The sequence below is a fragment of the Staurois parvus genome, unplaced genomic scaffold (assembly GCF_062004578.1).
Source record: "Staurois parvus isolate SC_StPar_1 unplaced genomic scaffold, SC_StPar_1.0 ptg000552l, whole genome shotgun sequence".
Classification (NCBI taxonomy): Eukaryota; Metazoa; Chordata; class Amphibia; order Anura; family Ranidae; genus Staurois; species Staurois parvus.
Genome location: NW_028318348.1, coordinates 1,249,248 through 1,263,081, shown reverse-complemented (window position 1 = coordinate 1,263,081; position 13,834 = coordinate 1,249,248). Strand labels below are relative to the sequence as shown.

Here is a 13,834-nt window from a genome sequence, read left to right as displayed (position 1 = left end):
GGAAGAAGGGGAGTATCAGAGAAGTCAGGATCAAACAGCCTTTTTACACAATGCAGAGGATTGACCGCTTAGCTTCCACAGTGAGTATAACAAGCATGCTTTACTGCATATACAGACTGATTGTACTTTTGAGGGTTTAGTAACACTTTAAATACACATTTTAATGTTTATTTACATCAGACCAAGGATGAAAGATAGAAAGAGGAATTTGTCTCCAAATCCCTCCAAATCAGGGCCACCTGGGAAAATTGCAAGCGTCACATTTTTTTCTTTTGCTGTAACAAATGTAGATTCATATGCCATCCCTTATGTGACAGCAATACAGTTAGGTTAAAGAAATAAAAAATTAAAGTTACCTCAAAATGACCAAATCCCAAACACCATTTTTTCAACCCCTCTGCCCAAGGTACATGCATATTACAATGTAAATGCATCGGTTGGACCTATGTATGTTTTGAAAATGATGATTACACTTCAACTGTTAGGTATCCCCATGCACATCGCAAAAATAATTCTAGGGCCACCATTCATGGTTATCTCTACATTGATGACCCATAAGAGCTTTTAAAGCATCTTCTATGAACAATTTTAGGTACTATATGTTGTTGCCATGTCATGGCCAAGGACAAATTTAAGACTTGCCATGTTTGGTGTCTCTTTACTTGATGCAAGCTCATCTTTCATATTAAAAAAAAAATGTGCAAATGACTCTGACTGCAAAAGAGTTACCTACACGATCCATGCCTGATTTTATAGCAAACTGATTACATTAGACATTGTTTTTAATGTACATTCTGAAGATATAACATGTTTTATAAATGTTACCTACGCAGAACACATCTGTCTAGAGAAAGCGTTGCCTTGCAAGTACCATTGTGATACACACATATTTACAGTGAAAATTCCTCCTATAATCACATCACCATCCCGAGAATATTTGTACTCAAATGTATAATTAGTAATTACAAGATGACATTGAAGAGCAGAGCTCTGGAGCTCACAAGTAGAAGGTTTGACACAAAAAATTAATAACCAAAACATATGTAAAAGTACATTGCTGCGAAATATCAGGTATTCCTTAAACATTTTGTCTTGTGATCCAGGCACATTACTAACCACTGCATAGATTATGAGCAATGCTTATGAAAGGTCGGCAAAAGCTGAGATGATGAGAGGCTTATAAAGGCTTAAGATACTTATTGTGGAAAAACATTTGATTGTAGAATAGCTCACACTATGTAAAAAATAAAGTTACATTTACAGTTCAAAGTCAGAGTTAAAATAAATATATATCAAACTAAAAGCACCTATTGGCAACAAAACTACTGTAATTTCAAGCATTACATAGAAAGTCCTAGATTGTAAGCTCCAAGGAGCAGGGCCCTTGAACCCTCGTGTATCACATTATATTGTTATTGTACTGTCGCATGTACTGTCCCCCATTGTAATGTACAGCGCTGAGCAAACTATTGGCGCTTTATAAATACTGTATAATAATAATAATTTAACAACATTCCTTGAAGGGTGGATGTAATGCCCATGAAATGTGTTGGCCTTGGACCCTTTGTTTCTTGGGTAATTTTTACAATAAAGCATTGTTACCCGAATGCCAGGAGCACGAGAAGTGACTGATGTAATTTCTCTAAGTTAAAGGAACAGAGCCACAAGATATTCTGCTTAGAGCAAGTTAAGAACTTGTTTATGGGATTGAACGTGTTTATGACATCTAGTAATGTCACATTAGTAGATAAGAACCTGTTTAAAGATGTCTATTTGCTTGGGAAGTTATAAATCTTTAAGTTTAGCGTAGATGAGAAGACGTTTAGGGTAGATAAGAAGCTGATCTGAAGCAAAAAGTGTGACTTTTTTAGATAATGATGTTGAATCAATACGGTGGCCAAGCGTGATTTCTGCTAGCTCCTCCTAGAGTGGGTGTGGCGCCCACCCACTTCGGGAAAGCTGCCAGGAAAATGGTTTAAAAGCCGGGAGTCTGAACGGGATAGATTGGGGAGCCCCCTAGTGACAGAGAATGCTCTGACGCTAGGACTCTTGCCAAGGCTATATGGGCTCATCGATTGGTCGCGTTTATGGTTTCCCTGTGACCCCCTGGGCAGTATGGTCCTGATGGGATCTGTTCCTTCCCACCATCACATTTTCACAACACAATGGACAGAGCGCAACATTTCAGATCCACGCAGGACCCCTTCGTCAGACATCACATGCCTGATGAAGGGGTCCTGAGTGGCTCTGAAACATTGCACTGTGTCCGTTGTGCAGAGATCATTCTACAATACAAAATTGAGATGGTACTTGTTAATCTGTGGTATGCTAGCAAAGATGTACAGTATATTGACCTGGGATGTCTCTAGTCTCTAGCTGGTTGTTGCTGCAGCACCTGTCACTTCTAAGCCTAATCCAGGCAATGAGAATATTGAAATTATTTATTGGGGAGAGTTCCTGCTGGAAGTGAGGGGATGGATCTCCAACAGGGACAAAGACAAAAAAAATGGAAAATTGTATCAAATACTTACCTTAATTTTCCTTTTCTGACATCAATCTATGGCAACATACAGTACCTATGATAGAGTCCCACTTCTATCTCCACCCACAGGACCAGTTTACATTTATAAAAGAAAAGAAGGAAAGACCCACCACATTCTCTGTAAAAATAACAAGACTGAGGGAAGGTCCGTATTCTGCCATGGATTTAAAGGAGAAGTACAGCCAAAGCTCTTTTTTCTGTACTTCTCCAGTGGATCAAGGGAGTGCAGTTTGTTCTGCACTCCTGTGACCCGTTTTCAGCTGACAGCAGACTGAAGTCTGCTGACGTCACCCAGCTGGTCCAGGCCAAGGACAGATCCCGACTTTAAAGTTGGGATCCACCCCAGAGTCTGGAGTGGCACCTGGCTCAGCCTCTCAGCGAAGTGCTGAGAGGCTGAGCCAGCTGCTCCCTCCCCCTGCACAGCTCAATGCTCAAATGAGTGCTGGGGGTGGCAGAGCAGACAGTGGTGACTAACAGTAACATCTCTCTGCTTAGAGCAGCTATGAGAACTCAGCGATCAGCGGTCATGTGATCTCTGAGTTCTTACACTTAGATCCAGCGGGGGGCAGATTCAGCATTGGACCGATGCTGCATCCACCTAGGTAAGTATAAATAGGGGGAGTGGATCACTACTTCTCTTTTAGCAGGAAAGAAAGTTCTGTGGCAGGAAAGAAAAATTATGCATAGCACCCCTGCCCTAGGATGTATACATTTACATTTTGTCTTTTCTGTACCCAGCTGAGAAGCAATTTATTTTCCAGGTCTGGTCAGTTTTCCCTACGCCTGATGGTTAATTACTCCTGCTTAACTCTGGAAGAAGCTTCCAGAAATAAAGTAGGAAGGTTTGTCACTGGGTTATGAATATTTATATGACCTTAACCAATTCCAGGGATGTAGGCCCAGAAGGTGTGGCTGGGGAAAATAAATGTTTGGGAAGGTCTGTTCAGAGCTCTTTCCCCTGGGGCCTCTCTCTCTGGGAGACAGCCTATGTCGTACTAAAGAGCTTTTGCTATTAGGCCTCAGCATGAGCTTGGCTAGGGGCCTAGAGGAATCTGTGCTTAAAGAACTTTGCTAAAGAACACTACCTTGGGAAGTTGGGCTGGAGAAGGATCCATTTCAATGAAAAGTGTTTCAGTGAAGCTGGCTGGGGAGCTGACTCTGGATATTGTGAACAGGGCCTTTTGCCTAGATATCCAGGTGTGCCTGTGCTTTGAGGATTGGATGCCAGGGGTTGGTACAAGGACTGTGTCTGCTGTTACAGTCTCAGACAAGCTGGTTGTCCCCTCTACCTCCAGAAATGCTTATGACTGCTACTGAAGGACTTTGCCTGAGAATCTGTCCTCTAATGCCTGAATGATTATCCTACTTCCTCATCCCTCTACCTGCCTGTGCACAAGTGCAACAATAAATTTTCCAAAAGACACCCCTAGACTGATCCTGAGTTTGTTGGTGTGCTCTGGAACTGGTATCTGGGCAGAGCAGTCTCTGAACAAACAAGGTTGACCTGAGTATTTCCAGGGGATTATAGCTACATGCAGTAAATATCTGATATATTTTTCTATTTTCCTGATGCCAACATGCATTATTAATATTGGACATAGGAGCTTGTATAGTTTTACTGCTGAAGTCCACACTGCTGAAGGTGTGCTGCAATGACCAACTTGCTACTCTGCATATGATCTTCATAGACACTCTTGCATGTGCTGCTAACGATGCAGAGATGGATCTATTTGAGTGAGCCTTTACCACCTCCAGAGGGTCTTGAAAAACCTCCCTGTTTGCCCTCTGGATCATCTATGATCTTGACAATTCAGGATGACAAGGTCCTTGCTGCTGTTTTCTTCCCTTTGGATCAGCCAACTGGCAAAATAAACCATCTCTCTGAGGACCTAAATGAGAAAGTGGCCTGAAGATAAGTGCTGAGGACCCTAGGTATGTCATGCCTATGCAGATAAAATTCTATATATGCTGGGAAGCATGTAAGTACATATTCATTTGCTAGATGAAAGACTGAGGATACCTTGAAGACAAAATGCCATAGGGACCTGGGTATCACTTTGTTTGTAAAGAAAAGGATGTATGGCTCCACTGTGGCAAGCAACTGCAACTTGGAAATTTGCCTCCATAAGTTATTGTGACTAAATAACTGCCTTTAAAGTAAAATCCCATAATGAACTATTTTCCATTGGAGCAAATGTAGCATTGGAGAGCAATTCCAGAACCAGCGTGAGATCCACTGAGGAAACACACTCCAGCTTGAAGAGCTTTGAAATTGCCCTCATGAATAGCTCTGTCAATTTCTCCCTGGTAGTGGCCAAATTGGCAGAGATTTGGAAAGGAGGTAAAGGCCCAAACCTGTCTGAAGCATGGATAACAGATGGGAAACTTCTGGGTTGCATGGTTCAGACTCCTACTCCATTGTGGAGGCCTATTTTAAGCTGTGAAGTAAATACTATTTGTTAATGTCTTCCTGGAACCTTTCAATGTTTTAATAACTGCTAGAGGACAGCCCAACTCTTCCAAGCCTCCCCTCTTAACTTCCAGGCCATCAAGGAAAGATATTCAGTATACGGGCGGAGCATCTTCCCTTGGGACAGGAGTTGCAGAAGCACTGATAATGGAGTTTCTTGTCTAGGGCAAACTGCAACCTGTGGGGCCAATAAGGTATACTCGCCGTGAGACTCTTTGAAAACAACCTCACCAGGAACTTCATGATCAATGGCAATGGGGAAAAGACATATTCTAGGTGACAATTTATTTATTTTTAAGAGTCAGAGTGTCTGACCCTTCCACCAATGGGTAAGGCTAATGAGAAAGGAACCTGCGAACCTTATGGTTAAATGGAGATGCAAACATATTATTCTGAGGAAGGCCCAATACAAAAATGATATGGATATAGACATCTTGATGAGGGACCCATTCGGTGTGATCTTGAAAACACCCGGTGAGACGGTCTTCCACGATATTCTGAATAAACACCCTGATCATAGTTCTTGAAGATTTTCTTTGGCTAAGGCCATGATCAGTTTGAAGTCCCTCAGAAGGGACCTACTCCAAGTTCTGCTTTGTCTCTAAATGTATGACACTGCTGCTGTTTTGTCAATGAGCAGAGTGACTGGACAACCCCAAATGTGAGGAAACAGAGCAGTTAATGCCATCAAAGCTGTAGCACTGGCATAAGTGTAAAAATAGTCCAGGTAAACTGACCTAACAGATGGGATCGAGTGAGGGTCTCCTAATATGCCCACCAGCAGAGTCTCCTCCATTTGAGGAGAGATTTTTATGGCTTGACCCAGGTGCTGCCTTCTCCATTGCAAAAGGAAATCCTTTTGCCAGTGTGCATAGGGTAGCATAGACGCCATTGCCTCCAGGAGACCCATACATTGGAAAGCTGACATCACTGATGAAGATATCACCTTTTGAAGTTTCTCTTTAATGTTCGGCAATTTCTTCAGAGGAAGAGAAATAGTACTCACAGAGTATCAAACTAACCCCCCAAGATAGAAGATTCATTGGGTCGGCTCCAACTGGCTCTTCTTGACATTTACTATCCAGCTAAAACCTTTCAGGCTGGTCAAAAGAATCTCCCCCTAAACAAATAGCTGGTCTCATGTCTGGACCAAGAGTAAAATGTTGTCTAAATAGTAATGGACTCAGAATGCCCCCTTCCCTCAAGGGGGCAAACATGGAGATCAGGACCTTCATAAAGCTCCTTAGTGAGGTGGAGAGGCCAAAAGGAATGCGCAAAGACTGGAAATACTCCTCTCCTGCCATTGTTCAATTTCTTTAGGTCGATCACTGGTCTTCAGTCTCTGGTTTCTTTGTATGATAAACAGAGGAGAGTAAAAGTCTGTAAATCTCTCTGAGTGAGGAACTGGGAATATTGCCCATAGTTGATGTACCAATACATGACATTCATCTTCTGAGCTAAATGTGTTACTCTGGTAGGGGTGAAGGAGTGTTCCAGATGATGATTCTGAACTCCAAAAAGTGACTGTTTTACCATGGAAAGTGCCCAGGGATCCTAATAATGGGATGCCTGGATGTGTGCAAAATTAACAAACATGGCCCACATAAAACCAGCCTAGGGGGGCCTCACAACAACAAATCAATACAGCAGAAGTTAACAAATTATCAAGAGAACTGCTAAGAATTTTTGGAAAGGCTGCTATAACTCTGACAAACAACAAGCAGATTGTATCTTCCAAAAAATTAGGTTATATTATACCAGACAGAAGAGAGAAACAATACATTGCAGCACAGATTTTATACCCCCTTGGACAGGCCGATGGTACTGACGAAGAAAGCAGGCAGATTGTGCCTTGAAAAAAAAATGTTATTTTTTTTTCATTTAAAATGTAAATCTGAAAAATGTAAGTGATTTCAAGAACACCTTTAAGTCTTTTGGATAGACCACTATTTCAGAGAGAGAGAGAGAGAGAGAAGGAGCAGGCAGATTTTATCAATAAATATAAAAATAATTTCTGGCTGAAATAGGTTTAATCTGTGTCTAAATTATTCTTCCATTAATAAGGATGGAATTCTCTAAAGCAAATCTGTACAATATTTATATTATCTCTGCCACGATGGCCACGATGATGTCATGTGTAATAAATGGGTGTGGTTATGCATTTCAGGGCCTGGCACCTTTGTCAAAGCAAGCCCATTTATGTCACGTGACATCATCACAGCCCCATCTTGTGGGCCTACAACATTTCCTTGATGTCCATAGTGGTTATCATCCATGTGATATACACAGACAGTCTGATGCTTCTGTTGGCTCTTCCTGGTGTTTCCCTGGACACTTCCTGGTTCCAAGCACTTTACATCGTATCCACCAGGAGGGGCTTGCACACCATTGACCACTTGAAAGACTGCTGGAGACTTATCAATATGCTTTTTAATATCCTGTAAATGTGATTGCATATTTATAATTTCTTATTTCATAAATATGTTTTAATAAATGCTACAGTTAGGTACTGGTGCTTTTTAACTTTTTTTTTTGTTTTTACACATGGTTTTTAAATAGAAGACAGTATTCCTAATACAGCCATAGATAAACCAAATCAATGTACCGTATTTGCCGGCGTATAAGACGACTGGGTGTATAAGACGACCCCCCTACTTTTCCTGCTAAAATGTAGTGTTTGGGCTATACTCGCCGTATAAGACTACCCCTCTTCCAATGCACACCAGTGGGAGGAATAGTGCCCCATCATTGATGTCAGTGGGAGGAATAGTGCCCCATCATTGGTATTAGTGGCAGGAATAGTGCCCCATCATTGGCATTAGTGGCAGGAATAGTGCCCTATCATTGGTATCAGTGGGAGGAATAGTGCCCCATCATTGGTATCAGTGGGAGGAATAGTGCCCCATCATTGGTGTCAGTGGCAGGAATAGTGCCCCATCATTGGTGTCAGTGGCAGGAATAGTGCCCCATCATTGGTATCAGTGGGAGGAATAGTGCCCCATCATTGGTGTCAGTGGCAGGAATAGCGCCCCATCATTGGTGTCAGTGGCAGGAATAGTGCCCCATCATTGGTGTCAGTGGCAGGAATAGTGCCCCATCATTGGTGTCAGTGGGAGGAATAGTGCCCCATCATTGGTGTCAGTGAGGGGTGGAATAGTGCCCCATCATTGGTGTCAGTGGGGGGTGGAATAGTGCCCCATCGTTGGTGTCAGTGGGGGGGGGGGATAGTGCCCCATCATTGGTGTCAGTGGGGGGGAGGAATAGTGCCCCATCGTTAGTGTCAGTGGGAGGAATAGTGCCCCATCGTTGGTGTCAGTGGGAGGAATAGTGCCCCATCCTTGGTATCAGTGACACCAATGATGGGGCACTATTCCTCCCACTGAGACTTGCTGACCCTGTTCTCTTATGGTGCTGCTGCAGCCAGCATATGTGGTTGCAGCAGCACCTCTACACAGAACACTTACCTGCTGCTCCGGCACTCGATTTTCGAGGGGCCGCTCGGCTCCGCCCCCTTGCCGGTGATTGGCCGCCTGTGTGCCTTTCCTGAGCTACAGTTCTGGCAGCCAATCACCGGTGAGGAGGCGGAGCCGAGCAGCCGCACGAACATCCAGTGGCCGAACAGAAGGAGACGCCGCGCTTCCTGGACCGGATCGTCGTGGGACTGGATCCAGGTAAGAGGCATCAGCCCCTGCAAACCCCTGTACTTAATGCCGCAGCCCCCCTAAACAGTATACCGGCGTATAAGACGACCCCCGACTTTTGAGAAGATTTTCAAGGGTCAAAAAGTCGTCTTATACGCCGGCAAATACGGTATATAGCTCTTGTCAGGTGACAAAATTAAGATAAGAATATTATTAAATAATTAATTTTTAACGGCGTAATTATCTTGATTAAAACCGTTTTGTCACAAACTTAATTTATATGTACTGTAAATTGCAAAACAATAATACTGTTCAAGGTTTCATTATTCCTCTAGACAACCATCTTGTATACCCTCAGATTACAATGCATACAATATTATTATTATTATTATATTACATCGAGTTTATATAGCGCCAAAGGGTTTGCTCAGTGCTGTACAATAGAGGGGACAATACATGAAACAGTACAGCAACAACAAACAGCACACGAGGGGTTCGAGGGCCCTACTCTTTCGAGCTTACAATCTAGGAGGGAGGGGGTAGTGGTACAGGAGGAAGTGGCTGTGGGGGATGGAGTGGTAGGAGGAATGAAGGAGGACGACTGTTAGGTAAAGGTGGGGTAGGCTTCCCTGAAGAGGTGGGTTTTCAGGGAGCACCTGAAGGTGAGGAGGGAAGGCGACAATCTGATGGATTGGGGTAGTGAATTCCAGAGGATGGGGGAGGACCTGGAGAAGTCTTGCAGTCATGCATGGGAGGAGGAGACCAGGGAGCAAGACAGAAGGAGGTCCTGTGAAGAGCGAAGGGTACGGGTAGGGTGGTACTTGGGAATCAGGTTGGGGCTGTGATGATGTCACGTGACATATTATGCAACCCAATATCCTATACAGATAATCAGATGATTCCAACAAAAATACAACTTATTGATATGGACAAGGTAGGGGTGGTCTCTTGTTCTTCAATGAGGTACGTAATAAGCTTCATCAGGAAGATGGATAGAGGACTTCTGTGGTATCAAACAAAACATTAGTGACCAGAAATATCCCAACAGGAGATGAGATAGAAGGAATAAATTGTTTGTGTGACAGGGCTGTTTAAATTTTGACTGGCAGGACAGAAATACAAATTCTTTGTCAAGTTAAACAGCCATGACTCCATATTAATAGGGACTATCTCCCAGCATCCAGCAATCACTTTAATTGTTCAGGGAGTGGTGCTGACTTAATGACAACAGTGGAGCTCTTTGCCCCAATACATGGTAAATATATTCTGAAAGTTACAAGCCCAAGTTTGGGCTTTAATACCAAATAAAGAATGATCTCATCTGAAGAAAGGTGTCATGGCTCTGAGGCCAGTAGCTCTAGCAGCTGAGCAGCACCCACTGACAAGCGGGATAGGTATACAAGCAGGTCACCCTGGTAGATGACATGGGTTTACATGAGGTGTGGGGTCTAAGTACTAACTGGTATTCACTAGAGTTCCTGATGGTGGAAATGGGTTTTAATGCGTGTTAGTACCAGGTCGTGGTCCTCAGGATCACCCCATCAGGAGGTGAGCAAGCTGGGGTTCAGTAGCGGATAAGCAGGAAGGGATCAAGCAAAGGCGTAGTCAGAAAACAAGCCAAGGGTCAGTAATGAATGATTTCAGGTTGGGATTAAGCAGAAGCACAGTTGAGGAACAAGCCAAAGGTTGATAATGAATGGTAGCGAAGATAAGGACAGCAGCAGGAGAGACAAGAGCGAGATATTGGTTGTTGAGAGCACAATAATCTGGCAAACAGGAACTGCAGAGATGTGGCTTAAATCAGGAAGAGCATGGGAGGAGCAAAGAGTTTAAGGTTCAGCAGAAAACAAAGCACAAGGCAGGATTGTCTAATGGATCAGATAGGGTGCTGTCCAGCATCTCAGGGAGAAGAGTTACTGCTAGATAGAGCAAAGGTTCTGGGTTCAAGTCCAGGCCCTGACAAATAGGTACACTTTGGAAAGATCGTTGTAGAGACTTCATTCTCCACTTCCTCATTGGGTTGCCAGTTTTCTAGGCATAATCTGTTCTCTTTATTGTGCTTGCTATGTTACTGACTACAGTCCTTTACATTTATGAGCTTATATTTATACTTGTGTATGCTACTTATTAAACAGTGGCAATTGTGTTGTGTATATTGTGCTTGCTACCACATTTATTAAACATGTGGACCCATGGCTGTCTGCCACAGTCCGGGCTCATGCTCGGAAACCAGTTGCTATAGCAGTAGAGAGAATCCCACCGACAAGTAGGATAAATACATGAGCAGGTCACCCTAGTAAATGATGCAGTCTCATCTGGGGAGCCGGGTCTAAGTACTAAATGGTGTGGTGTTCACCAGAGCTCCTGATGGTGGAGATGGGTTTTGCTGTGTGTTAGTACCAGTTTGCAGTTCTCAGGATCGCCTCACCAGGAAGTGAGCAAGTTGGGGTACAGTAGCAGATATAGCAGGTAGGGATAAAGCAGAAATGTAGTCAGTAAACAAGCCAAATATTGTAGTAGACAAGTGGTAGCCGGCTGGGATCAAGCAGAAGCATAGTCGAGGAACAAGCCAAAGGTCAGTAAAAAGTGGTAGCAGAGATACAGGAAGCACAAAGGCATGGCTAAAATAGGAAGTTCATTTGAGGAGCAATGGGTTCAAAGTTCAAGAGAAACAAAGTTCAAGACAGGATCATTCAAGGAATTGTCTAGGGAGCTGTCCAGCATCCCTGGGGGCTAAACAAGAAGAGACATCACCAGACAAAGCAGAGTTTATAGGTTCAGACCTGGGTTCTGACACTGTCTGTCAATACCTGGATACTGGAAAAAAAACATCTCTACTTTCCAAAGTCTCCTTGGGAGGACATCCTGTGCAGCAGGGAGGGAGCCAGCCTAGCATAAGGCTTGAAAGCAGCTGCCAGCCCATCAAGCTGACAGGACATTGTGAGTACTTCTACACCCCCTGGGCAGACAAATTAAGAGGGCAGTCATGTGCAAGATGCAACCAGTTCTTATCCTGGGACTACTTAATTAGCAGCTTTTGGAATTCCTTGTACAGGGATACCCTCAGTGCAACCGGGTAAAGAGGAATGATTCATCTGGGGCCTGGGGTGGTACATCAAGGAGACTTCAGTGCCCCTTACAAAGACATTGCTATTTTCCTGATCTACATTTTTGTACAGTATACAGTTTGCTGAGAAGTGTGTCCTCAACTTTGCAGTTCCTTGGGCACCCCATATGTCCCTAGACACCATCCAAGTTGTTTACCCCCCCAATAAAAACAAATTAAAACCAGCCAGGTTGCCTGGCTGTGCAGAACTTAGGGGGACCCATCAAATCCAACAGCTCCTGCAGGGGTAGTGCTACAGTATCATATCTCATCTAAAGCGTCTCTTCTCTAGGGAGAATAAGTTTAATGTTTGTAGTCGTTCTTCATAACTGAGGTCCTCCAGTCCCCCTATTAACTTTGTTGCCCTTCTCTGGACTCTCTCCAGCTCCAGCACATCCTTCCTGAAGGCTGGTGACCAGAACTGACAGCATTCTTCAGATGTGGCCAAACCAGAGTTTTATGAAGTGGCAGGATTATTGTCCTATCTCTTGAGTAAATACTCTATTTTATGCATGCTAATATTCTACTAGCTTTTCTTGCTGCAGCTTGGCATTGCATGCCATTGCTCAGTCTGTCATCTACTAAGACCCCCAGATCTTTTTCCATCCTGGATTCATCCAGAGGTTCTCCCCCTAGAGTGTAACCTACATTAATATTTTCAGCCCTCAAGTGCATTACTTTACATTTTTCAGCATTAAACCACCTTTGCCATGTATTTGCCCACGCCTTTATTTTATTGAGGTCCTCCTATAAAGTTTCTATACCATGCTGTGAAGTTATTGTCCTACTTAGCTTTGTACTGAGACTGAGAAAAGACTGAGATTGAGCTATTTATACCAACCTCTATATCATTTATGAAGAAATTAAAAAGAATTGGTCCCAGGACAGAGCCCGGGGTGCTCCACTTACCAATCCAGACCAGTCTTAGTACACGCTGTTAATCACCACCATTTGGTTGCACCCCTGTAACCAATTTTCTACAATTTTCTGTACAAACCCTCTTGTCGTTGCCTACAGACCTCAGTTTGTAAATTAAATGCTTATGGAGAACTGCAGCGAATTCTTTTGCAAAATCCAGGTATACCACATCCACAAGCCTTCCCTTATCTAGATGGCAGCTCACTTCCTCATAGAATGTTAACAGGTTGGTTTGGCAAGAACAACCTTTCATAATGCCATGCTTATTACTACTAACGATGCTGTTTTTATCAGCAAAATCTTGGATATAGTCCCTTATCATTCTCTCCAGTAGTTTACATACTGTACTATTGATGTTAGACTGACCTTTTTTTTTTGAGGAATGTATCTCTGACCTTCTTTTAATATTGGTACCACATTGGCCCTTCACCAATCCGCTAGTACCATTCCTGTCAGCATGTTGTCCATAGAAATTAGGAATAACGGTCTGGCTATAACCTGACTGAGTTATTTGAGAACTCTTGGGCGTAAGCCATCTGGTCCTGGTTATTTGCAGTATATTTAACATTGACAGGTACAACCTAGAAAATATAATTCACAATAGGTGGTCACGGAAATTACATATTACATTTCCATATCTCTGTTATATCTGTGTGCTGTACTTATTTTGAAATAACACAGTAAGCTCAATATATAGAGGCTATGGAGACACTGTCTAGATGGATTGTTTGTTTTGTCTGTAAAATCTTTAAAGTTCATTAAAAAACTATTTTGAAAACATGTACTTTCCTTTCATATAGTATTCTATGTTCTCTGCTTCATTTTATAAATTATGGGATTATTGAGAAAAACTCCCTCCAAGGGACTTTAGCAGCTATTTTTTTCTCCATTGTTCCCTTTATGCACTACTTATTGGTGTGAGAAGATATTCCTATCTATTTATAGCACGTATGGGCTTCAATGCCTATCTTTCAGATGATCACTCAGTCAAAGTGAACAATATCCCCATTCTCCCAAAATAATCTACACATCCACTGCTTAATGGCCCAGTAATGTATTTTTCATTAAATTGTTTTTCACTGTGTTTTTCTACCTTGTAATGTCTTCTGTGATGTTTCAAACCTCTCCTTTTCCTATCACTTCTGTTTGTTTGGAAT

General features: G+C 42.8%; 1 protein-coding gene across 1 annotated transcript in view; it reads right to left on the bottom strand.

Annotated features, from left to right (window-relative positions):
* LOC149451006 (vomeronasal type-2 receptor 26-like) overlaps positions 1-5,530 on the bottom strand; it is a 50,486-nt gene extending 44,956 nt beyond the window's left edge. The window contains exon 1 of the mRNA XM_089691149.1: positions 5,364-5,530. Within this exon, the coding sequence (XP_089547275.1) occupies positions 5,364-5,530 (167 nt within the window). The remainder of the gene's footprint in view (positions 1-5,363) is intronic.
* Positions 5,531-13,834: the final 8,304 nt, after the last annotated feature.